Source organism: Cavia porcellus, unplaced genomic scaffold (assembly GCF_034190915.1).
Source record: "Cavia porcellus strain 051 isolate PalLab524CR breed Dunkin Hartley unplaced genomic scaffold, mCavPor4.1 scaffold_2, whole genome shotgun sequence".
Lineage (NCBI taxonomy): Eukaryota > Metazoa > Chordata > Mammalia > Rodentia > Caviidae > Cavia > Cavia porcellus.
In genome coordinates, this window is record NW_026947485.1 from 121,052,482 (window position 1) to 121,079,758 (window position 27,277).

The following is a 27,277-nucleotide window of genomic DNA, read 5'->3' on the forward strand; positions in this document are numbered from 1 at the left end:
TGGCCAGCCAGTTGTGGTGTGGGCAGTTTTGAGTCACCACGTCTCTGCGGAGAGTACTGGTGCTGGTCTTCCACAGATGAATAATTGATGAAACCTGGCCCTTGAAGCCAGAGGCTATTCTGTGGTTCAGTTTGTGCACAGGGAGACAAGGCGATCATTATCTGACTTATGCTTGAAAATCGTTGTAGTTACTCATGTAGATAAGTAACAATAATGATGTCCAGACTCACTGGCTCCCTAGGATTTCAATGAAGCACTTGGGGTCTAATTTTGAGGTAAAATCTTCCCAGATAAAGATATTGTGGGGAATTATTGACAAGCTCTATAAAAATGTGCTAATTCTGCTATGAAATTTGCTATACTTTCTGTGGATTCCTTTACAAGGGAACTGGTACATCCATCTTGGTTCTATCTTTGCTGAAGAATCTGAAGTCTATCCTCTTTGATTTGCTTTCTATTTTTGATTAAAGTAAAAGGAAAAACAATAAGCCCCATGTGGGGATGGAGGCCAGTAATTCTAGCATTTGAGAGGCTGAGACAGGAAGATCCTAGAGTTTGAGGCCAACCTGAGCTACACAGAAAATTCAAAGTCAGCCTGAACAATATAGTGAGACACTAAGAAAATAAGAGGAAGGAAGAAAGAAAGCAAAAGTATCACTTGTCCATTTTGAAGTACAGGTTGTTTAATTTTATACTCTCAAGGACAAAATTCAGTATGTTCTGAAAAGGATTCAGCACAAATTCCCTGTTAGATGGTTTTCTTAAAAATTAGATGTTGCAGTTGTGTTTTGAGTAATATGAATTACTGAGCTTGCCTTCAAACACCTACTTTGATAAATGTTGGTCAATAAATTTCCTGAGTACAAAGTTACCTTGTAGTGTCACCTAGTTTGGCTTCAGGGACCTTGGCCAAACCTTCCACAAACAATGTGGTCTCTGCTGTGTGCCTTGCAGAGGGCTGAATGGCTTTCTGTCCACCATAGTCACCCTTGCGCTTAATTCTAGTCCTCTAACTCATCATACCAGGTACCACAACCTGGTAGCAGGTGCTGAGATTTGTGTTAACTGCTATCTGTTTCTAATATTTTCAAGAAATTAATTCCAGGCTGTCAAAATACTTCTTTTCAGTGAACTCCTAAGGCTTCTTCTCGCTATTCATCACTTCCTGTCTTATCTCCCTTTCTGGAGTTTTCTTTATTCGGTTATCCTAAGTATTGCCAAACTCCAGATGTCCTAGACACTATGAAGCTCTCACTGATTAACTGTACATTGCCTCTTCCACTGGTGTTAATTTCAGAGAACTGACTTGGGATTTTTCCTCCCCGCTGAGGACTGAGCTATCTATAGAGTCCAGCCAAGCCATCTTCCACCACCAAGCACCTGCCACCCGTCTAGTTGATGGTGTCTGACATGTGTATGACTGCACTGGAGTTCTACAAGATGGCCCAGGATTAAAAAGGGCTTTGAGGAAAAGGAGCATGAAGCAGAACTGCTCTCCTTGGCATACTGTGAATGGAGGATACGCGGGTTCGGAACGCAGATTATAAGTCCAGAATTTTACATACTGAGTTGGAGAAATGTGCTAGACATCACTGAAGAAGTCAAGTGTAGATTTGGAAATCCTTATTAGACAGATGGTTACTGAAGCTCACCACGTAGAGAAGTTGTCTAGAAACGCAATATAGTTTTGAATAATAGAGCGCCCTGAAATGTAAACTGGTAAGAGATCCGTGGATTTTGAAGTGGTAAGTAGAGAAAATCCAAGGGCTGATTTTTGACATTAAAAAGTCAGTATTTAAATCCCAAAATGTCACTATTGTTTGCTAAGGAAATAAAGCTTAATGAGCATAGCCACTATCATTCACGAATTTACACCCAATCAATAAGAAAGACCTTCTCAGACTCAAAGAACCGTGATGTAAATTGTATGCATCAACTGTTTGCAATGTCTTACACACTCACTCGCTACAAATCACAACTTTATTGGCTACTGTGTTTCAACTGAGCAAGAATAGCTTACTCCATGAGACCATTTGTAAGATTTTTAATTAATACACATTAATGTATTATTACTAGCACTTGGAATTACAAACTAACAAATTGTGTTCAATGAAATTAATAGTAATTTAGAAACAGCTTTACATCAGTAAGCTAATGAGTTACTAACCTATTCCAGAAATTTTCACCCATGGGAAATGAAATTCCTTTTCTCCAGTGCACACAAGATAAATACAGGTATTGTCCATGAAGTCATCTGTCATCTATTTGTTTTTATGAACATTTATTTCGTTTTTCTTGTTTTTGGAAAAGTAAGTAAATCTATCTGTGAAAATAATTCTATTTAGCCCTGGTTGAATGGGCAATTATTTGGAACCTTCCACAGCTAGCAAGTTTTGAGGGACTATTTTTGTCCATGTAGAATACCTCTCATTATGATAGTTTCTAGAAAGATGGATTCAATCATGTGTTATCCCTCCTTAGTCCAAAAAGTAATCTTAAGGGGAAGAACAGCTGACAAGTACTTATAATTCCATCTACTATATGAATAATTTAACTGAAATTTACCAAATCCTTCATTTAGTAACCAAACTTCAGACATCTAAAAATAGCATCTCCCCATCCAAGAGGTCTACTGAAGGCTTATTAACAACCTAATAGTTCATGATCACTATGAAGAAGCCTTTTAGACAAAAACAGTCTGTTACACTGCTTGAAATCCGGACACCAATCACCTTCTAACAGGTAAATATGAACATGGCTTTTTATAGAGCAGTCAGATACACAATTAATCTGCAATTTTATTTTTAGTTTACACCACAGTCTTTATCTTTCTGGGATAAACATAACCATTTATTCATAGTAAAATCCAGCAGGGGAAAAGATCAGTGGTGAAGAGATTGGAAGGTCACAAATTGAATAGCATCTGAATTCACATTAGCAATGTGATTACAATTATTCAAGAAAAACAAGTTTGTGGGCGATAAGATAGAGGAGGATAGCAGAGGAAAGAGCAGGGTAAAGTATCATCATGTGTATTTATTGTGTTTCATGAAAATGAAAAGCCAGAGCAACTACCGCGAGGCTACAGACACAAACTTTTAAGTCAGATGACTACTTTAGCCAGTCCTGAACTCATCTCAGCAGTGTGGACACTTTCTGTTCGTTCCAACAAATGATGATGGATCTTATATGACTACCAAATTCTGGCATTTTTATCCTTTGTATTCAGACACAGATACCTGAAGCAGGCTTAATCGGTTAAATACATGCTCAATAGTATTGAAATTTCTCTGAGGGACACTAGTTTATGTTTAGCAAAGTATAAACAGGTTATATGCATTATTTTTGAAGAATGATAACTTTACAGTCTTCTGTCTTAAAGAAGAAGCATCCCTAGATCCGATTTCCTAATAACAAGACAGAGTCTGTTATTTATGGTCATCTTTTCAGGGCCAATATCAGGACCTGGCTTATAGAAATTACTCAAGTACGTGGTGGGCAAATGAATAAACAAATCAATAAATATAGGGATGAATATATGCTTTAGTCAGTTAAAAAATTTCACCCCAGTCTTCTTTGTGCTACAGTCTAGTTCTTCACCCCCAACTTCAGCAAAACCAATCTTTCCTAAACTGACAGTCTCATCCACTAGTCCATCAATGCTAATATTTTCTGTTCAACTTCTGAATAAGACCTGACTTTCCTGCTTGTCTGCTCTTTGAAACATTGTTCATACTTAATAATAATTTCCAGGTTTCCTCCTCATTGCCCACTCTGTCTCGACTTATTTACCTGCAGTTTTCTCTACCTGTCACTAAATATCCATGGAGCTCTTACCACTTTACACATCTATGCTTTCTGTTATTCAAGAAAAAATATTTCTGGCCAACTTCTCCATGTAGTGAATTTCAGGCGCCAATCATCTATCTAATGATCATTTCCAAATCTACACTTGACTTCTGCAGTGATATTTAGCAAATTTTTCAAACTTACTAGGTAAAATTCTGGACTTACTGTCCACTATCTAAACCTGTGTGTCCTCTGCTTCCTGTACATTCAGGAAATAACACCCAGAACCTGGCAGGGGGGGGGGTTCTCTCCTTCCCCTTCATTCGCCTGAATCCCTTATCATCAATATTTCACAAATCATCAGTGATTGCCTCCTATCTCTGCTTGCCTCTCAGAGCTTGTCTTAGTCATAACCCTCACCCAGAGCAAGCTGGCAGGCTCCATCACACTGCACCCTCCAGGATTTGCTTTAATGTGTTTTCCAGATTGCAGAAGCAGCTGTCTTCCAAACACGCAAAGCCTCTTGCTTACTTCTATCAGGCAACACCACAGAATCTGCTGCTGTTACACACAGTGCGAGACCGGAGAGGTCGCCTTACATTTGTTGCTCTGAGGAGATCAGTGCTAAATATTTAAATGGATGTGTTTCAGTTAAGAGCCAGTTACTTGATGGGATTCATCTTGCTATTCTTCTTTAAAAATTCATTTGATTGGTACACTTTACATTCCCATAATGATCACATGCACCACAGGGGATTTGTACCTGCACATGATAGATCTTGATTCTTCTTTTTGTCCCATTTCCCACCCCACCCTTCAATCCTTCACCCCTTCCTTACTTACAAAAGCTTTATTTCCATTTTTTCTTCTATGATTTTCTCCCTCTCTCTTCCCTCATTTTATGATTTATTTCTTTATACCAGAATACTATTTCCCTTCAAATTCATAGTTGTGTTCACCTCCAGTGGCTTGAAAGGTTGTACTGTTACTTCACGGTTGCTGTCTTTCAATTTTATACCAAAGTAAGTGTGTTCGTGCTCAGTGTTGCTAGGTCTTGACTGCTAAAGAGAAAACCTTTGGCAAATGTGAAGCACCCAGAGACTGTCAGCTTTTCATATTGTTCTTACTGATTCTTTCTAGAAATTAATCCCTGATGATTTAGTAAGGAATGTTGGTCAGTATTAGCGTTTTTCTATGTAATCCTTTGATTACTGCTGTATCTTGCTCTTGTCGAGTTTTCATTCTTTAGCATCTCCATCTGTTCTCATTCTATTAATAATAGTTCCTCACTTCCAAACCATATCATGAGGTACATTTTAAAGAGAAAACTGTGGATATGTAGCATCTCTTCACAGTTACATACTTGAAAATGTCTTTATTTTGACACCCATTGTAAAGGATGGTGCAATTCTTTGCTGACAGTTATGTTTTCATGAAAAATTTTAAAAATTATGATGACACATGTCTACACTCCCATGGTCTGGTAGGCTGAATCAGGAGGATTGTAAATTCAAGCTCATTCTGGGAAAAATAGTGAGACTCTCTCTCTCAAAAAAAAAAAAAAAAGAAAGAAAGAAAGAAAGAAAAGCTCTGGGGAAATAGTTCAATTCCTACCACCACATAATAGTAATAATAATAATAATAATAATAATAATAATAATATTTAGTTTCTGGTATATGTATTTTTATATACATGCCACAAATCTTCAGCATTCAACTGATTACTTAATGAGTCCTCAGTAGGTACTCATTTAAGAGTCAAAGGAGACTAAATGTGATTATACTTCTGGCAGTGCTGTGGAGCCCAGAACCTCACACCTGCCAAGTACATGGTTTTTCACTGAGCTAAATGCTCACCTGAAAGTTTCTTTTTCATAGAAGACCAATCACTTATTCAGTTCTTGGTTTGTATCAATATGCCATATGTTTGACTGGATTTAGTTTTATATTTGATAGTCATTCACTGAATTACTCTGACAGCTTACACAGGGCAATACTCATGCTACAGGACTTGGGCAGATGAATAGTTAGAAAGACTTCACTCTGTGGAGTCTAGAATATTTGCTGGCAATTGAAATTTCCTGTGTCTAATAAATACACCAACAATTGGCTCTGGTCTGCACAGTCCTGTCTAGGAATGTGAACAGATATCGGGAAGTAATTCGGGTGCACGTCATGAGGTCTGCCCACCGTGCGTGGAGAATGCCAGCATCGTGTGAGTGTCCCCACACACACTCCTGAGAAATGCTCGTATCCTCGCATTCAAGGATGGGGCTGGGGACTCTCTAGTGCTTTCTTAGAACATAAATTTTCATATTGTGCTTTTAAGATATTGGAAGCGGTCTTAATCAGGAACCCATTTCAAGTGGGATGTGTATTAACGACGGAAGCCTTAAAACATCTTGAACTTATTTGACACTGAATGTTTGGTGATGGAGAATGAAAGTATCAAAGTAGAGGTGGCTTGTTTCTGGAGTAAGTGGCATCATGCACTTTAAAAGCTACTGCAAAGCATAAAGTTTGGAGTAAAGTCAGGAAAGAGATTTTTAGTGCCTGCATTTGAATTTTTTTCAGATGCGTTGCAGTGACGGGGGTACATGTTTAAACATGATTTTAAAATTTAACCAAAATACAATTTCTCTGAGCAAATATGAATAGGTTGATTTTCTTTAATTTGGAAATTAAAACTAAGGAGATTTAGGACTTTCTATAACCACAATAAAATAAATGGTTCAAAAAGGATAGAACTATTCCACACTATTCCTTCGTGAGGAGATTCATATGTAAGCAAAACCACAGTTGTGGTACAGCTCAAATCTTCTTTTGTCTTTGAAGATTTTGCATTAAAATGTCCCTAGTTTTTAAAGAATTAAATCCCAGTGGATGCTACATTTACTGTGCTTGTACTGTGGAACAATCCTGGCTCAAGTGGCAGCGTAAGTCTCAGCAAAGCAGTTGATTTTCAATGTGAAAGGCAAGATGGGCTTTAATGAGCTAATATTTCAACATTAGCTTACACTTGGTCCTGATAATTAGTTTTAAAAATATGAAGAGGCCTAAAGTAGGGTAGCTATTAAAGACCTTTCTACTAAGCATTGTTATTCAAAAATTTTTCAGTGTGCAATTACATTTGTAATTACAATATGTTTTTCTTTCAAGCACTTCCAAATATACCTTATGGAATAAAGAGTGTACCTGACAAAAGGCTAAGAACAGGAAGCTTAGGTAGTATAATGACTCCACTTCTAATGACTGGGAGGGTTTAAATAACATATTGTTTAGTCACTTTCTCATCACTGGGACACAATACTCATTGCTCATTATTTTGGCCATGTTTCTAGTCTGTGGGAAGCTGGGCCCAAGGCAGAAAGGCTCTGTGGACGGGCCTTGGTGAAGCATGGCTGCTCACCACAGGGCAGGCAGGAAACAGCGAGCCAGGAAGGGAGACTAACACTTCTGGGTCATTCCCCATGACCTGCCTCTTTGACCAGATGCCCACTTCCTGACAGCACATTCAGCTATAATCAGGGACTAAGCCATGTGGCATCCCCTGGCCCAGCTACCACCCAAAGGGCCACTATGTTCACACAGGGCTTTGTGAGCACATCTAGACATAAACCATAAAGCAAATAATAATACATTTTAAATAAAATTTAGTCATGTAAGCATCTGACTCCCAAAAGTCACCCTGAACCAATAGAACACAGAAGTCTGCTCAGCTTTAAATATACGGCTGCCCATAAGCCTGATAAACTGATAAAGGTTAAATCCGTGTCTAAAACACAGCCCAGAAGATCCAAATATTAAAGTTCTGTGAAGACACTGGTTCCTTAATTACTTAAGTACGTTTGTCTCTCTGATTCCGGATTAGTCATTCTCAGAGTGCTGACAGAACAACACACACTACAACTTAGAGACAGTGGGTTTAATATATAACACTAAGATTCAACCTTGGGAGCCGAAAGTACTCGAGGTGATTTCCAGCACACAGGGACTTTAAAGCCCCACCCAGTGTCCCAAATCACCGGAGGATGCACAGGAGGTACTTGTGCAAGGCCCAGGACCCCTGGGCAGGCCGCAGCTGCCGACATTCTGCCTTACAGGTTGAAAGTGCACAAGATGATCTCCAGCCCATGGAGAAGCTTTCATGTATTGTTCTGACGTCGGAAATACAGGAAAATGGCAAAACGAAAGAGCAAAATGCAATCTTACACCTCCACACCATCCCAAGAAAGCCTAGGAGACATAGACATAGAAGAAAATGTAAGCCATACACCTGAAACTCCTGAAATGATAGCAAATGAAGTAAAGAAACAATTCTGGGAAGCTATAAAAGAACTCAGATCAGAAATAATCTCCCAGGTAAAAGAAAAAAATGATAAATATAATGAAAAAAAATGCTGAACACATCTGAAGAAGACATAATTAAAAATTAGAGGAAAAAAGCAAAAAGATGGAAACCTTGAATGAACAATATAAGAAACAAACATACATGAAGCAGATTCACAGAGATATACAGAAAATCAAAAATTCCATCAAAAGTTGTCAAAATCACCTCAACAAAAGTGAAAATAGACCTTCAGGTCTTGAAGACAAGATTGTAGCTAGTGAGCAGGAAAGGAAAGATCTTTTAAAAAGAACAAGGAACCAGGAAAAAACAATTCAACAGCTATAAGATAATGCAAAGAAAAACCATATAAGATTGATAGGTATAAATGAAAAAGACGGCGACAACACAAATGCTTTCAAGAGGCTATTTACAGAAGTAATAGTTGAAAAATTCCCCAATGTGAGAATGGAAATTGGAATACAGATAAGTGAAGCATATAGAGCTCCAAATAGCCATAACCAAAATAAAACTGCAGCAGACAGGTAATAATCAGCATTCCAGAAATCCAACATAAAAACAGACTGATAAATGTTCACCATTACTGGTCATTAGAGAAATACAAATTAAAACAGCAGTGAGATTTCATCTCACTCTGGAAAGAATAGCTGCCATCAAAAAACAAAAACAAAAAAAAAAAAAACAATAACAAATGTTGGCAAGGCTGAGGGAAAGCAGGAACACTGCTCCAATGTTGGTGGGAGCATAGACTATTGCAGTCACTATGGAGAGTTCTCAGAAGATTAGGATTGGAAGTTCCATTCAACCCAGCTATTCCTCTCATGGGTATTTTCCCAGGAAACCTGAAAAGGTCACTTACAGTGATCTATGTGTACCTGTGTTCACAGCAGCACAATTTGTAATAGCTAACTCTTGGAAACAACCAAGATGCCCATCAACTGCAGAGTGAATGAAAAAGATGTGGTATGTGTATACAATGGAATATTACTCAGCTATAAAACTTGAGGCTTAAAATGGAGGCAACTTGAGAATATCTTCATAAGTGAAATAAATATGAATCATATTTATAAATATCACATTGTATCTCTAGTATAAAAAGTTATAAGAACTGTAGAAGTAATAGAATTCAAAATGTGTAATTGCTATAAAAAAGAGAGGAAAAATAAAGTGCTCTAAAGGATATAACTGTATGTATGTTTAAGTGTGTAAGATAGATGACCATATTGCTAAGCTTTTGTTGGATCACTGAGCAGAACTGTTTGCATTCTTACTGTTTGAATGTCCACTTTGTATGCTTTAATTTTGTAACTTGAACAACTATTTCTAAGACAACAGTATGTAATTTATAAACTAGTGATTTTTTAGTGTTTAATTTTTTTTGGAATTCTGTATTGTTGCTACCCTTTTTACTGTTTCGCTTTTTTTTCTCTTTAAATAATTTTTTTTTTAAGTTGCTAGAGTAAAAAGACAGATCACCTATAAAGAAAGCCTTTATAGGTCATAGCAGACTTCTCAAAACTAACAATGAACCCAAGAAGAGCATGGAGTGAACTATTTTATTTCTAAAGGAAAATGATTTCCAACCCAGATTGAGGTACCCTACTAAACTGTCCTTCAAATGGATGGAGAAACAAGACAATTTCATGACAAAGAACAGCTGAAGAACTTCATGACCACCAAACGAACCCAGCAAAGAAACTGAAAAAATTCTAGATAGACAGAGCAAAAAAATCACTAAGCAAGCAGAGAATTAAACAGAGTAGAAAGGTAAAGATGCAACAGCAGAATGATAACATGTCAAAAATAAACCAGTATATACTGGTTATAACCATTAATGAAAGTGGCCTCATTACACCAATTAAAAGAAACTGGCAGAAAGGATCAAAAAACAAAATACAGCCATACAAGAAACAAGAAAACCATCTAACCCAAAAGAAAACTCATAGACTGAAAGTCAAAGGATGGAAGGCAATACTTCATGCAACAGGAATGCCCCAAAAAGCAGGCCTGCTATTCTGTTTGCAGACAATGTGAACTTCAAACCAAGAATGATCCAAAGAGATAAAGAAGGTCACTACTTACTATTTAAGAGAAAACTTCAAAAGGAAGTGAAAACAATCTTAAATATCTGTGCACCAAAGTTGGGAGCACCCAGGTATGCAAAACAAATATTAACAAAATGAAAAATGTAATAAGCAATAACACAATTATAACAAGACACCTTAAGTCACTATTGACACAAAGGGACAGATCAATTAGACAGAAAATTAGCAAAGAAATAATAGAACTGAATCACATCAGTGAACAAATGCGCTTGGTGGATTTATACAGTATTCTACCCAACAACAGAATATATGTTTTTCTCAGAAGAACATGGCACATTATCTAAAATAGATAATACACTAGCCCAAAAAACATGCTTAAACAAATGGAAAAGAATTGAAATTATCTCATGCGTGTTGCCGGATCATAGTGCCATGAAACTAGAAATCAATGAAAAAAAAAAAAATCCCCAAAACACATGGAAATTGAATAATACACTCCTGAGCAATCAGTGGGTAACAGAGGAAATTAAAGAAAAAAGTAAATAATATCTACAAGCAAATGAAAATATAAATACAACTTTCTGGAACTTGTGGGATGCAATGGAAGCAGTACTCAGAGGAAAATTTATTGCAATGAATTCCCACATCCAGAAAACATAATGAAAACCCAGATAAACAACCTGATGCCACATCTAAAACCTCTAGAAAAAGAGAACAAGTCAAGCCCAAGGCTAAAAGAAGGTAGGAAATTATAAAGATCAGTGCAGAAATCAATACAATAGAGACTAATAAAACATTACAAAGAATCAATGAATCAAATATATGGTTCTTTGAAATAATAAATAAAATTGATAAGCCCCTAACCAATCTTATTTTAAAAAAGGAAAGAAAAACTCAAATATATGAAAAGGGTGAAATCACTACAGACTGTGTGGAAATACAGATCGTCAATACCTATTTCGAAAACTTAAAGGTCTCAGGATTGATAACACAGAAAAATGGAGAGATTCCTAGAAACATTTGAATTACCAAAGCTAGATCAGGACGATGTAAATCTGCTGAAAAACCCAATTTCAATTAATGAAATTGAAAATGTGATTAAATCCTTACCAACAAACAAAAGCACAGGTCCAGAGGGATTCACTGTGGAATTCTACAAGAAATTCAAAGAACACATAATGCGAACACTCTTCACATTCTTCAATGAAATTGAAAGGAAAGCAATCCTCCCTAACTCATTCCTGAAAGCAAGTATTACTCTAATACCAAAACCACAGAAAGACACAACCAAAAAAGAGAATTACAGGTCAGTCTCCCTAATGAATATAAATGCAGAAGTCCTCAATAAAATATTGGCAAACAGAATGTAAGAAATCATCAAGACGATTACACACCACTACCAAGTGGGATTCATCCCAGGAATGCAGGGATAATTCAACATACACAAACCAATAAATGTAATCCTCCATAGCAATAGATCCAAAAATAAGAATTACATGATCATTTCTATAGATGCAGCAAAACTTTTGATAATGTCCAACACCTAATCATGGTAAGAACCTTATAGAAAATTGGAATAGATGGTCTTTACCTCAGTATGATGAAATCCACCTATGACAAACCAACTGGCATTATCATATTAAACAACCACAAATTGAAAGCCTTTACCATAAAATCAATAACAAGACAAGGATGTCCATTATCTCCACTTCTATTCAACATGATTCTGGAAATACTATCCAAAGCAATTTGACAAGAGAGAGAAATAAAAGGACTAAGGATAGGAAAAGGGGAAGGTAAATTAGCATTATTTGCAGATGACATGATACTCTACATAGAAGATCCCCAAAACTCCATTGAAAAACTCCTAGGTATAATAAATAAATCTGAATTTATTTATTTATCTGGATACAAAGTAAGCACTAAAAAATCAATAGCATTCCTATACACTAACAACAAAATCACTGAGAGAGAAATAAGAGAAGCCACACTCTTCATAATAGCATCCAAAAAAAAAAAAAAAAAAAGAAATACTTAGAAATCAATCTAACAAAAGAAGTAAAAGATCTATTCAGGAAAAATTATAATACCTTGAAAAAAGAAATTGAAGAGTACCTCAGAAAATGGAGACATTGCTTGTTCATGGATAGGAAGAATAAATATTGTGAAAATGGCCATTCTCCCAAAATTGTTACACAGATTTAATACAATCCCAATCAAAATACCACCTTCATACCTCACAGATTTAGAGAAATCACTCTTAAAATTCATGTGGAACCAGAAGAGATCCTGAATAGCAAAGGCAATTCTGAGCAACAAAGGCAAGGCAGGAGACATCACAATCCCTGACTTGAAGTTATATTACAAAGCCACTGCAATAAAATCAGCATGGTACTGGAATAAAAACAGACCTAAAGATAGACTGGAAGATACAACTACAACTACCAATATACTTAGCCACCTTATCTTTGATAAAGGGGCCAAACACATTCACTGGAAGAACGACAGTCTCTTTAATAAATGGTGCTGGAAAAACTGGCTCTCCATATGCCGAAAACTAAAACTAGACTTATGCCTATCACCACGTACTAAACTAAAGTCCAAATGGATCAAATATCTAAATATTAAAACAGAAACACTAAATATGTTGGAATACAAAGTCAGTAGAAAGCTTGAAGACATAGGAGTAGGTAGAGAATTCATGAACAGAAAACAAACCACAAAAGGAAAACTTTCTAGAATCAATAATGGGGATCACATCTTATTAAAAAGTTTTTGCTAAGATAACAGTATATAGTTTATAGTGATTATAGTGATTTCTTACCATTTATTTTTTAAAATACTGTATTATTACTACCATTTTTTGTTTTGCTTTTTTTCTCTTTAAATAACATTTTTAAAAAAAGTTTTGGCATGTTGAAAGAAATCTCCAGCACAGTGAAAAGAAAACCCACAAATTGGGAAAAAAATCTCACTAAACTATTCCTCAGACAAAGAACTTATGTCTAGAACATATAAAGAATTAAAAAAGTCAGAACCCCGAAATTCAAAGACCCAATCCAAAGACCCGCATCTGAGATGAATACACAATTCTCAGATGAAGAAAAGCAAATGGAAAACAAATACATGAAATAAAGTTCAACACCATTTGTTATGAGAGAAATGCAAATTAACTATCTTACTCCAGAAAGATTCTACCTTACTCTAGAAAGAATAGACAAGATTAAGAAAACTATCAACAACAAATGGTGGAGAGGCTGTGGGGAAAAAGTAACTCTTCTGCACTGTTGGTTAGAGTGCAGACTGGTGCAACTTCTGTGGAGATCAGTCTGTAAGTTCTTCCAAAAGCTGGATTAGAAGTCCCATTTGATACAGCTATTACACTTCTGGGCATATTCCCAGAAGAACTGAAAATATCATACCACTGAGATGTATGTGTACCCATGTTTATAGTAGCACAATTTGTAATAGCCAAATCTTGGAAACAACCTAAGTGTCCATCAACTGAGGAATGGACAAAAAAATTGTGGTATTTTTATACAATGGGGTATTATTCAGCTATAAAGAATGATCACATTGCGATATTTATAAGTAAATGAATGCAACTTGAGACCATACTCATAACTAAAATAAATCAAATTCACATGTGTAAACACCATATAGTCTCCCTAGTATAAGAAATAGTAAGAGTACATAAGATAAAATATCTTCAATAAATACAGTGAAAGGATAAGAATCTGCTCAAAGGGGAATAAATAATATCTCAGGGAAAAGGAGGAAAAAGAAAAAATATCTAAGATTGTATAATCACACTTAGGATAGCTAAGATGGTTGTGCTACAAATTCTACAAGTTCTTGGAACAACACAGTTAACATTCATAAGACTGGAACAATCGTGCATGTTAGTGTCTGGTGATCTGAGGAACTCTTGAAGATCATTATGTAAAATAACAACCCTAGTTATGCTCCTACCACCTTGTTTTGAAGGCCTATATCATCATTGTTTAGGACTCTTTTTGCTATTATTAGTTATTTGCCTTTTTTGTTCATGTTTTTCTAATAATTTGTTTTGTTGTGTTTTGGTTTGGTTTTGGTTTTCTCTCTAATATAGAAAGGATAGGTATAATGTAGAGGCTTATAAATGCGCAGAACTTCTTCTAAACAGTTTATAAGAACTGATTATGTAATGCATGATGAAATTAACAGCTACTTTGAAGACAAAGAGACATTATGGTATCCATCGCTAATTCTGTATTGTCATGCTGTGAAATCCATTAATGCTTTTATTCTTTGTTTAGAGTGGCTTTAGTATGTTTTGTATTGTTTACTTTCAACGTACATGAAGGTATGGACAGCTATATTGAAGAGAATGAGACATTATAGCAGCCATTGTTGATTTCCCTATTGTCTGGTTTTGAAGGCCTAAAATGCCTTCATCACTCTGTTCTGATCAGTTTAATACTATTTTGTTTTGTATGAATTCATTGTGTGTGAAGATATGGACAACTGTTTAGAAGAAAATAAGATACATTATGGTAGCCACTGTTGATCTCCCGTTGTCTTGCTTTGAAATCTGTCACTTACATTGTTTTCTTCTGATATGCTTTGTTCTGTTTTATTGTGTTTAGTTTTACCCTCTTTAAAATAAAAAAAAAAAATGTAACACTAAAATGTAACTATATTCATGTTACTCATAGCTAAGATTTTCTTTAGAAACAGGGATTTTCCAAGGATGTGATTCCTAAAGTCTGAAACTCACCTGTATACATTTGGAGACGGTGGTCAAAGTGGTAACCATTTTTAATTCTATAGCATTGTGTCAATGTGCCTAAAATATCTCTGAGCTAGTGATAACCATGACAGAGAATTATCATAGACACAAATTAAATGAAAAAATATCTTTCAACAATGATATAATTTTTCAGATATTGCCATACTAGTGGAACATTAAAATGTACAAAAATATGTTTAAAAATAAACACAAAAATCAAAACATGGTAAGTTAATGATTTATTTAATTATTCTTTCTTTGTTTAACTCATAGTCATGGGCCTTTTACCATGCAAATTAATTTTCTTCTTCCAAATTGTTTTCCGTAACACACTGACACACTGCAGTTTGCTAAAGGTTATGGTGGTTGACATATTTTTAATCAAAAATATTATTGATTTTCCTGTGTGGAACAGGAAGAGTCAGTCTTGTACTCTTTGGTATTGATGTTAAAAATATAATTATTTTCAAAGGTAATCATAGTATTACCTTTAATCAGCAAGAAAAATCTCTGCACAAGTTTACACAGTGCTAAATTACTTCAAAGTGTAGACATTTCCTTAATTGATAGCTATTTGGAAATTGTGGAAGTTACCCTAAATCCATAACTATACATACCAATGAAGTGCTTCACTGACTAAAAATATCATCTTGAAATGTAATCAGTGACTCTAATCAATTTTTGCAAGGAAAAGTTTGTGATAAGACTTTGAACATCACAGCAGTTGGAATATTGTTTTCCTCACATTCTTAGAAATATAATGTGTATTTATGTGTTTAGAAAAGTAACCATTTAGAGCAGCTTAGAAATATTGATATATACTAGCAGGCCCTTTAAAAAAAACCACTTTTTCACTTGCAATAACTATTTAGTGTGAATAAATTCACTCATGAATTACTTGACTTGAGAATAATAGCTGAAATTCATATTAGCATTAGAAATAGAGGAATTTGTTATATTCAAGTATTATTTGTGATATCTTTTGTTCTAGTACTGGGGATTGAACCAAGGGCATTCGCAGTAATGTGCCATCTTCAGACTCTGACACAGAGTCTGACTAAATCACTAAGGGGCCAGGCCAGATAGAAATTGCAAGTGATCCTCCTGCCTCAGCCTCCTGAAGTGCTCAGATTACACACATGTGTCACCATCCCCAGCCATGTGTGTTGTCTTTTCAGGTAATGTTAGTCTCTAGAACTGTAGGAATGACTTAAGAACTTCCCTAATGGATCAGTTAAGTATAACCTGGAAACCATACAACAGAGAGCTCCACAGACAAGGAGAGTAAGAAGCAGTCTCCCTCGGGCTCCCCCACCCCGATTCTCCACATGAGACCCTTGCGTGGCTCGCAGACACGAAGAGCTCAGCTACTGAAAGGCTGAAATCTCGCACTTACCAACCTCCACTACGCGAGAGCAGTTGTGACCCGTGAAGCCCTCAGGACACTCGCAGGAGAACGACTCCTCCGTCAGCCCCGACAGACAGATGCCCCCATTTTCACATGGGTTGGGGTCGCAGCCGTCACCTAAGGACAAAAGAGACAGCCATTGACAAGGTGCTGGGTGTTTGGTTTGCAGGTCTATGTTGGGGCCCTGGCACTGACACCCCCTGCTTCGCGTTCCCGGACACCAGTTTAGGTTGACGGAGAAGACACCTGAGACCCATGTGAGCCCCTGTGCTTTGAAGATAGAAGGAGCGGAGCAAGGGGAGAATTCAGTGGCCCACTTCATACACTGTGTCTGCAAGCTGCAGGGTCAGGGCGGAGTTCGTTCAGCCATGCAGATGAAATGCTGCCTTACTTGTTAAGAAAGATTAACCCAGATATGCATGGTAGCCTGGTGTCATTACTCATGTTAATAAATACCCAACCCGCAGACCAGGAATTTCTTGTGTCATTTTGCAATTCCTCTCATCACAGCGATGACGTTCATTTCTGAATCCTGCACATCCTGGGTTTATCCTTGTGTTTCGGTTGAAATAATAAGATTTTTAACAGACCTACAGCAGAAAGAAGATTGAAATAGCAACTGAAAATTCCTACTTCCTCCTCTGGAATTTCACCAGCCATGAGACCACTTACAGGCTGCTCTGCGGGAAAGAAATAAGAAGAAACAAGGTGGGTAAGAAAGAATCTGTTAGGAAGAAGTAAGTTGCATGGGAGAAAGACCTGGTATTTGTGTCCTTTGGCACGGGGCAGCAGATGGATGGAGAACGGCAGTGAGAAACGGTGACAGGAAGCCAGGAAGAGGGTCAGCAAAGCTGTATAACCATAAAATCTGGTAAAGCTGTAACCTGAGGGACCTGTGAAACAGTTCAGCTCTTGGGAAGGAACAGAGAAGAGCAACTCCAGCCACTGCAACTAATCAATGATCAAATCTGAAGCTCTGCCAGAAGGACAGAAGGACAACACATATTCCCACAGAGAGGTGGCTGAGAAGCTCTTCCTGAAAACATTTCGGATGATTCATCTGATACAGACACTCAGCAAAAAGACAGCCCTCGGAATCTTGGGGCAGTTTCTGAGTGTCCCCACAGCAGCTAGGACTAAGTCTGGTTGCAGGACTGGCCCTGACAGAACCAAGTATGACTTTTATTACGGGACAAGGGTGGGACTGAGATTCCTAAGAGCCTGTCCAGTTTCCAAGAGAGGTTTACAAGTAAAAGTGCCACCTTTTGACAAAAAGAGGAGGCTTTTCAGAAATTAGAGAAGTATCTTGGCCCCACCTTCCTGCTGCCTTGTATTTCTTAGGGACTGCATTTCCCTGTGACAGACCTCAGATGAATCGTTTCTTTTCTTCTCCGTATTAATCATTTGAAATGTTAAAAAAATGGAAGATAAAACTTTCATGAAATTTATTTTTTAGAAAGTCATTAGCCATACTAAAATGATTGCCAAAAAAAAAAAAAAAAAAAAAAAAAAAAAAAGAGTCCCTTAGCCCTGAGCAGATCTCAGAGAAGAGAGGTATGAATGGATGCATACACGGATGGAGGGATGTGATTACACTTCTGGAACATGGAAATATTTAGCTTGGCACAGCCATGCAGTATTTGGTTGAGAATGGGGGAGAAAGTATAGCTATGCCATATCAAGGAAAATTAGAGAATGGTACTGCAATTTTATGATGAGTTAATCAATGAAAGATTTCAATATGAAATTAAAACTGACATGGTCAGACCTATACACTAGGGCAATCATGACACCATTCCCTAAAGTACCTTTCAATGACAAAGTCTATGATGTGAATTTACTGGAGAAGACTGTCTCTATATGACTAGCTAGCTAGATTGTGCACTGTTACTCCATTTGTGTACCCCTTTTTGTAATTTTTTGGTACACCTTTGCAGTATGGAATAATTGCACTCCTCATGCAGAGCTGGTGCATGCAAGTAATATAATATCTCAATTCATTTTAGTCCCCTTCCTTCTCTGACCCTCTCCCCTCAGCTCTTGGCCCCTTCTAGTGTACAAAAGGTCTATTTCCCTCTTTCCCATTTATGCTTTTTCCTCTATGCCTTGAGCGTCTCCTCTGTGGCAGAGATTGAGGTGAATACTGAACACAGCAACCTCAATAAAGCATTTCTGTACACAGCCTAGTAGGGCAAATAGGAATTGCATTAAATCACCTAGTCATAAGACCAGTGATTACTAAACATGATCAAACCTGAGATTCTAAGGGGAGTCAGGGCTGTGAGGTTTGGGGGACTAGGAATGGTGGTAACATGCCCAAGACTCCATACAGAGGAAATAACATATTCAGAGGGAAAAAGGATCATGGGTCATTCGCCTATAACACTTTAGCTAAATCACAGGAGCTTCTATGGAATAGAGAATGATGAGCTGAGAATAAGGTCATATAAAAAGAGCCTCATATGCACCACCAATATTTTTGGCATCTGTCTTTCAGCACTAAGAAATTATAAAAAGGATTTTAGGTATAGGAAAGCATATATGGTTTGGAACCATTATGGAGGTAGCCTTGTGTTGGAGGAGGCAAAGCTCAGAATAAAAGACTAAAGCTGGCTCAGGATAACATGCCTGTAATCTCAGGAGGCTGAGGCAGGAAAATCACCTTGCATTTGAGACCAGCTTAGGATACAAAGCAAGTTCAAGGCTAGCCTGAATCTATAGCAAGACCTTGACTCAAACAAAAGGAAACAAAACAAAAACATGAACAAGAAAGAACAATGGGCTAATCTTTTGAAGTAGTCCTAGAAAAAAGGAACAAAACAAAAACAAAAAGAAACAAATCTGTGAGCTTACTAGATCTTCACTAAATCTGGCCACAGACAGGGAAACAACCCAGTTGATAAAAGTATGATATGAATGCAGACATGAAATTCTCCCCAAATCACAATGCAAAAGCAAATGAACTCAAAAACAAATGTGTTACTGTAGAGATTTCATGGGGAGTGTTGATAACCAGTTTAAACGTGCGGACCTGCCTCTCTGCTCTTGGTATGTGCATGGCAGCACACACCCCAGCGTCGGAGAACAGTACATTTCCCACACAACGGCGAGAGGAGCTCGACCCACAGACATCTTTCCAATGCCAGTCCTAGTCCCCCATGGTCTCAGTTCTCCCAGGACCTGGTATAACAGCAGTAGCTATAGGGCTAAGGCCACGTTGCACCGATATATTTGCACTGACTAAAGCAATATCCTGGGAGAAACACCAGGCCTGAGTAGGATTCCAGAGGCTCCCTCCGCAGCTTAAGGGCTTGCGTTACACATTCACTCAGAATCAAGAAGCTCTTGCTTGGTCTGACTGGGCCTCTCCTGCAGCCTAGTCCCAACCGTGAGGTGCAGATGTTGGGATCCAGTCCAGGTGCTTTTCATATCTTGTTTGTTGTCTGTCTCGTTATCTCATCTGGTTGACTTCGGACACCTTTTCTAACACCTATGCTGCCCTTTTTAGATGACATTATTCAATGTAGTTAATTTACTACAGTGGGTGTGTGCCTGTGTGTGTGTGTGTGTGTGTGTGTGTGTGTGCACGTGTGTCAGTTATGCAATGCTTCGGTGGTCACAGTGAGACTCAGCTCTGCTCACGTACCATTGCACCCTACAGTAGCAGCTGTCGTTTAGCTGACCTGTTTTTCTCTCCTGCCCTTGCACTTTTTATTCTTCTGTTTTGCTTATGTGTACTCATTTTAAATATCCCATAAAATCTGTGAACATTAACTTTTTAATTGATATAAAATTTACAAGCGTTTATTGTACACAGGATGATGTTGAGAAGTACATATATACACTGTGGAATGACTCAGTCTAGCTAATTAACATAATCATTATCTCACAGAGTTATTTTTGGGGTCAGCACACTGTACATCCACTCAGCATTTTTCATGAATATAAAATTTCCCCAACCAAATCACCGTGTTGCATTTTACCCTATCATGATCATTTATAAAGTCTTTTTTTGAGGAGAAAAAGTTAAGAGATTTGACCAAAATATACTGTGAATCACGATGACATTGTAACAAAACTGATAGGGGACTTGACAAACAGCACAAAGCGTGGATTTCTTCAGCTCTTACTTGCATGGCTGAGAAGAAATGGTCATAAAAGAAAGTGTAATGCCCTTATTTTTTTAAAAAAAAGAGTTGTAATAGCTGGACTTGGTGGTGCATGCCTGCAATCCCAGCACTCAGGAGGATTAGGCAGGAGGATCATTGCAATTTTGGAACCAGCCTACGTTACCCAGTGAGCCTAAGGCCAGCATTAACTGCATAGTGAGAGACTTAGTCTCAAAAAGAAAAAAAGAAGAAGTTCTATATTTTAGAAGTCTGCAGAACATCTAAATTCAAAATGCCTAATAAATCCATTGAGTATTCCGGTAGATACTTCGAAAGCATTTGCTCTAGTTTGTCAAGTAGCAACTTTAATATACAACTTCAGTGAGGAGGGTGAAAGGAACAGATGACAGCAACAGGAAGTCTCTCTGGAACAAAATGACCAGGCACACTAACAGATACCGGAGAAAATCCGGACGATGCTCCAGAAATGAAAAGGCCACTGGTGCCTGACAGTTTCTCCTTCAGTAGACATCTAGTAGGTGCAGTCCAGGAGGTCCGAGTCTGCCTGAGGTGAATAAGGGTCCAACACACAATGATGCCCAATGGGTAACACCAGCAAAGAGCCCAAGTCAGATGCTGGAATGAAGCTAAGCAGGTAGCAAGGTTCCAGAGAGGAAATGCTTGTGAGTGAGAAAATGACTGGGGTGCAGAAAGGGGCAGGAAAAGCTTCCATCTTGTGAGCAAGTCTGCCTGGATGACATGAAACAGAGGAAAGAAACAGTGCGGCAGTAGAAGCTAGAGCCCTGGTCCACCACGCAAGCTGCGGCCAGTCTAGCAGGAGCTGCAGAGCGAGCTTCCTCTCTGAGGAAATCCCTTCAGGAAGAGGACTAGGCACTGTTTTCCTCCCCTGCCTGGTTATTGGCTGGAAGTGGTCCAGGCAGAGAAAGACTCTAAAGTTCAGCTGGCATCCTGATGGTTTCAGCAATCAGAATTACCTGTAGCTGAAAAGCACTTAAAGGGAATTTGGGGGAGCACCAGCCCACAAGTACCATCACCTTCTTCCCCCATACTCATTTCCTGGGTGCTTTTGTCAAAACCCCCATAGCTCAGCCTGTGGTTTTCTCTTGCAGCCACTTTCCCACTGGGGTACAAATATGGGTTGGTACTTCAAGAAAAGATAAAGACTCCCTAAAATTTCAAGTCCCATTAAAACACACCGTAGGGACTTCCAATTGCTTGTAATTTAAATGAAACAAAGGCAGCATCAGAGCAGGAAAGAATGCAAAGCCCTTTTGGACTGCCAGTCCAGGATTTGCACTATCTGCCTCCTAGTGAGTGTTTCTGGAGAGACTCCCAACTCCAATGGTGGTCAGCACAGGAAGCTAGGCGCGGTACAGCAAAGGAAGTCAGCACTGGGGTCTGGAGTTCTTTACACCACAGTCAGCATCAGCTGCAAACCTAGGTCCACACTGTAGTCTATGTGTGGCCTTGCGCCTTGATGCTTCTTGGCTGGCCAATCTCACCTGCTTTGGGACAGATGTGTTTGATTTTATTCTAACTATGTTTTATGGTTCCATCTGCAGTTTACGGCAGACTCAGGCAAATTGAGCTGATGCTGGTTTGCCTTTTGGCAATAGAGTGAATTCATTATTTTTCCCAGGGGCAAGACACCATTTCAGACTAAATTTAATGTACTATTCTGCTCTGTCCTCCCAGTCTCCAGGGTTCTCACGTTTGAGGAGATTCAGGGTCGATCTCATTGTATTGCATTACCCCCTTGCCTTCCATGATCTCTTATTCTAGATAGCAGCGTGTAGACACTAATGACACAGCAAGATGTACTTCAGAAGAGGACACAAAGCCAGCAAACCACACAACCCAAACCTCTTCACTATGTTACTGCAGTTTACTTTTTCCTAAGAGTTCAGCATCTACCATGGTGTAAATTCTAAGCCCACAGTGGTGGCTCCGCTATGGGGATGAGGTAAGAAGACAGCTAATGTATTTCTCTGCCACGTAAGCTCTCTGGTGACTTACACCTTCAGTTGTGTGATATGTTAGTGTCTGTGTCCAGATCGCATATTGGAGAGTCTCTGATGGACTCATCATGTATCCAGATGCTGGGCCCAGCCCTGGACACCACCAGGATTGTTTTCTTCCATGTCTAATGATGACGTGGGAGAAAAATAGATGAATACAGACAGTTCGAACAAATCCTCGAGTAAGATGTGGCCCACTGTAATAAGAAATCGCAGAGGCTGGGGATTTAGCTCAGCAGCATAAGTGCCTGCCTTGCAAGCAGGCAGTCCTGAGTTCGATCCCTGGTACCCATAAAAACGAAAAAGACAAAAAAAAAAAAAAAAAAAAAGTCGCAGCAGGCTGACAAGGTAACCGTTAAACGGAAATGGTTGCTTAAGACAGAGCATCCAGGAAAGCCTTCAACAAAGCTGAACAATTGAAGGGTGAGCACAAGCCAGCCCAGCGATGTGAAAAGCCAAGGAGGAGCACTATGGGCAGAGAACAGGCCACGCTTAGCCCTGGCCACTTTGGAGAGAGGGCAGAGTCAAAGGAGAGAGAGAACAGAGTAGCTGGTACTCAGGAAGGGAATGTGATTTTCACAGAAACTGGTGCATAATTGAGCCTTTGTGTTCCTAATCAACATTGTTTCAGCTAAGCTTATTCTGTATATGCATTAAATAGTTATATTTATATGTTATATATAAAATATATAAATATTATATATTATATATTGGTATATATTATATTTTATAATATTTTATAAATATTATATAATATTTTATTTATGCTTATATAAATATATATAGTTTATATGCTAGTGTCTTTCTTACGAATTAATATGTTTACATAAGACTATCAATGCATTCCTGTGTTTATAGAGCAATAGGGATATATTACTATTTCATTGAGATGAGTGTATACTCTTTTTTCCCCTTTTCCTTTAGTTTTTTTCTTTCTCATTTTTTTTAACCAGGAATCGAGCTCAGGACCTCGCACATGCCAGGCAGGTGTCCTGCCACTGAGCTGTATCCTGGCCTCTTTGTTCCTTTAGAAGCCCTGGGAGCCTGTTGGCTCCATCTGCATGCCTTCCTTATCTCCCTCTGTTTCTATAAGTGAAAGCATACACAGATGTAAAATTAAAAATGAAAAAGGCAGTGTAATGCTTAAGCGTTTTTCTTCACAAGCATGAGATTATTTAATTCCTGCAACTTCTCTACGCACTAAATGTGAGGGATAGTACGAGGACACATATTTACACTTAGTGAAGAGCAATGCCTCCCAGCTCGGTCGGCATTTTACTGCCCCGCAGTTGAAGCTGGCAGCTCGAACACCGTTTCATTAAAGAATATAAAGAAAGCAAAAGCTTCACCTCCACTCACTTAAGTCAGAGTTCAGAAACCACCTGAAGAGTGTGCTTGGCAATAGGAGCCAGCCCTGCTACACAAGTAAGCAGCCAAGCTAGTTAAAAGCAGATCAGGTTCATGGGAATTTGCATACCCAATCTGGCAAAATGCACAGAAAACCTTAGCATCCTTCTGCCTGTCTAGGAAATTTCGTTTTGCAAAATAAATGTTATCTTTTGAATCGACAACAGATTCTCAGGGGACTTTGTTGCCTCCTGACGGAACAGGAGGGTGTGATATTGAAATTTTGTGCACATTATAATGAGTTTGATGTGCAGGTCTTGATATTAAATCCTCTCCCAAACTATAACTTATGGCTAGTGCCAAAATATACTTAGGAAAATTAGTTTAAAAGGTGTGATCTGATGCTGAGCTTTGTGTGTGCTTTCAAGATAAATCCCATGATAATGGCATACTGCTCTGCAGTTAGGAATAGGAGAGAGACAGCAGATAAAAGCGTCCATTGGACTAAGGATATCTGCACTAGCAGGCCCTGCCAATTTAACAGTAAATCATGGGGATCCCTGTAATGAAAGACCTTCCAGCTCTGCACCTCAGTGTTAACACAGTCGCAGGATAATCACACTCATCCAGGGAAGACTGACTGGGATCAAAAAAGCAGGCAAAGAAACTGTTAGACTGGGATGCAGGACAGACACTAATGCTAATTCACAGCAGGAATCGATCAGCTGGACCCTCCTACTTTTAAAGATATTTCTCTTTTTAGAAAACTTTTCAAATACTTTGAATTTTATGTTGGATAAGCTCAGGCTTCAGTCAAGGCTGACGGGAAAAATAAAGGCGAAATATTTTGGGCTAGAGCATCTTGAAAGAGAACCTTGTGCATATTTTGTATGTGAAAACACTCTGGAGATTCCCTTAAAATAACAGAACCTGGAACTTTTAGAACTGAGGAGCACATCAGGGATTTTTTAACTCAGTGGTTCTCAAACTCTGCTGCATATGAAAATCAAAGCAGAACTTTTCAAAGGCCAGATGTCTCCTCCAGGGGGGCTCTCCACATTAACACAAAGAAAAATCTTACACATTTCGATATATCACAGGAGAGAACAAGAGAAAGTGAGGAAGAAAAGAAAGAAAAGAAGAACAAAAGAAGGATGAAAGAATTAAAGTTAGTCTGTCTTTACCAGGTTTCAGTTGAATGGAAGACAAATGAGGGAAGTTATTTATTTGATAAAATTTCTTTTTTTTAAACAGAAAAGGGAAGTACAATTTTTATTATTCATTTATAGCACCTGTTTTCAGTGCATAAAATTAATTTTCATGAAGAACCAGTACATATTCAGAAAATGTCTTAATTCATTTTTCCTGCTCTTTCTAACCTTTAGTCCCTTCCCCAGTTACCAGAGTTCTATTTCCATTTTTTTCTTTAATTCTTTTATTTTTCCATCCCTCTCTCTTTCCCTTCCTCTCCTCACCCTCCATCTATTGTGAAACTTTCTGTGTTAGTTCACTATGATTTAAGAAAAAAAGTTTGTGGAATTCAAATAAGCAAATCACCAAGCTTCTCAATGAGATACAGAAAATAGAATACATACTATTAAAAATTAGCATGTACCAAGTACTTATAAATTAGCTGATATTAATAACTACATAATAAGTATGCAGTTGAATTCCTAGAAACTTGTTATTATAATGGTCCTATGTTATTGTTCTGATGATGTTCTATGATATTCAATGAAGGGTATCCCTGTGGGCATTCAGTTGGTGGTCACTGAAGACCAGGTGTGCGCTGCTGAACTTCATAATTGCCCCATCACACGCTTTGGGGTCCATTATAGACAAATCCTTACCCTCACAGAGCCCAATTAAAGACACAGATGTGTTGTCAAGGTAGTTGACATTGAATGTTAGCACCAAGGAACACAAGAGAGGGACATCAAACTCAGCACTGTGCACCAGAGAGCTGTCTGGGAGTCAGTCCATCCCCACCAACTGGCGACCAGAATAATCAGTGTCACACACTATGAGTCAGGAGACCTTAGGCCAAGGAATGCTGGTTGGTTTCAGGAAATCTGCCATTCCTGGAAGACCTGCATGTACATACATGGGGGTGGTGGCATCTCAGCCAGCTGGGCAAGGAGCCGAGGGGACATTATATTGGGACAAATGATTGTCCGCTCTTGCAGAAGCTAGAGAAAGCACCTCAGGACTCTGTGTGTGACCTATCAGTGTAATTTAAGAAATTCAGACTGCTGAAACCCTATCCTGCCACTTCCATTACAGTTATTTTGCTCCAAACTTCTCTTGGCTTGTTTGAAAAATGGCAACTGGTGAAGATTGAATGTCACTGCTCCTTACAAGTTGTAGTGTGGGCCTTCACACATAGCAAGTGTGCGATAAATGTTACCCAAATTGAAACAAAAGTTTATGGGAGACAGGGTTGGGCATGCATCACACATGGTAGGAAACTGATGAGAAGCAGAGACTAGAAAAGATTACAGATAAAGGAGAGATAAAGAATCAAGGAACGGTGAATACATAGGCCTATTTTTTGATAAATGCAAACTTCATGAATTACAAACTTACTGATACAATAAAAGTTTTGAGAGAGAAGTAATAGGAAGGAAGGTATCTTGAGAAAAGCTTTAGATGGAGCACAGGAGGAAGGAGCCAGCATGATGTGGACGAGGAGAGAAATGGAACGGGAATCTAGGCCAGGTGATCTGTGGGTTTGCAGACGCCGTGGCCCAAAGTGAAGGAGTTTCTAGCTGGTGTTTTCTGAGAGGCAGGCTGCAGAAAACATGACAGGATCAAAAGTTGGTAAAAGCAGATGGCAATGTGCACCTGCAGTAATTCCAAGATTGCTACCTAGAAAGGAAAAAGATGGAGGGAAAACCCGCTGGCCAAGTTGCATGCTAGACAGTTGACAGCGGCATCCTGAGGCACATGTGTGTGATGTGTCTAGAATGTGGCAGCTGGGACAGGGTGTGCTCGGCCAGCCAGCTCTGGGCTTCACCAGGGATGCAACACCAGGGCTGAGGGTCCCCGAACAATGTCTGATGGCTTCGGACTTTGTGAGTGGGAAAAAAAAAGTGCGTAGCATAACCTAGTGAATTCTTTGCTTTTAAATGGCATATTTTTATAATAACATACAAATGGCAAAATGAATTCTCCTCCCAGAGAATATTGCGGTTCTTCAGCAGACAGGAGTGGACAGACCAAAAGACAGCAGTCCCCTGCTGAGTGTGAGGAAGGTAGCACATTCAGACAGGGACCCTGAGTGCACACACATTCAAACCGACTCCACAAATACTGCAAACCTCTGCTGAAAGCAGATGAAATTCGGTGCCAACTTTGCGAGCTGGTTTCACAGTTCCTTCATACTTAGTTAGCATACAGGCTCTGCTAAGTGTAAAGCTGG

General features: G+C 38.5%; 1 protein-coding gene across 6 annotated transcripts in view; it reads right to left on the minus strand.

The window, feature by feature from the left end:
* The window catches only part of Edil3 (EGF like repeats and discoidin domains 3), a 409,108-nt gene that overhangs the window by 281,231 nt on the left and 100,600 nt on the right, over positions 1-27,277 (minus strand). For all 6 annotated transcript variants that reach the window (XM_013143611.3, XM_063245305.1, XM_003479468.5 and 3 more), the window contains exon 2: positions 16,350-16,478. In XM_013143611.3, the coding sequence (XP_012999065.1) occupies positions 16,350-16,478 (129 nt within the window). The remainder of the gene's footprint in view (positions 1-16,349; positions 16,479-27,277) is intronic.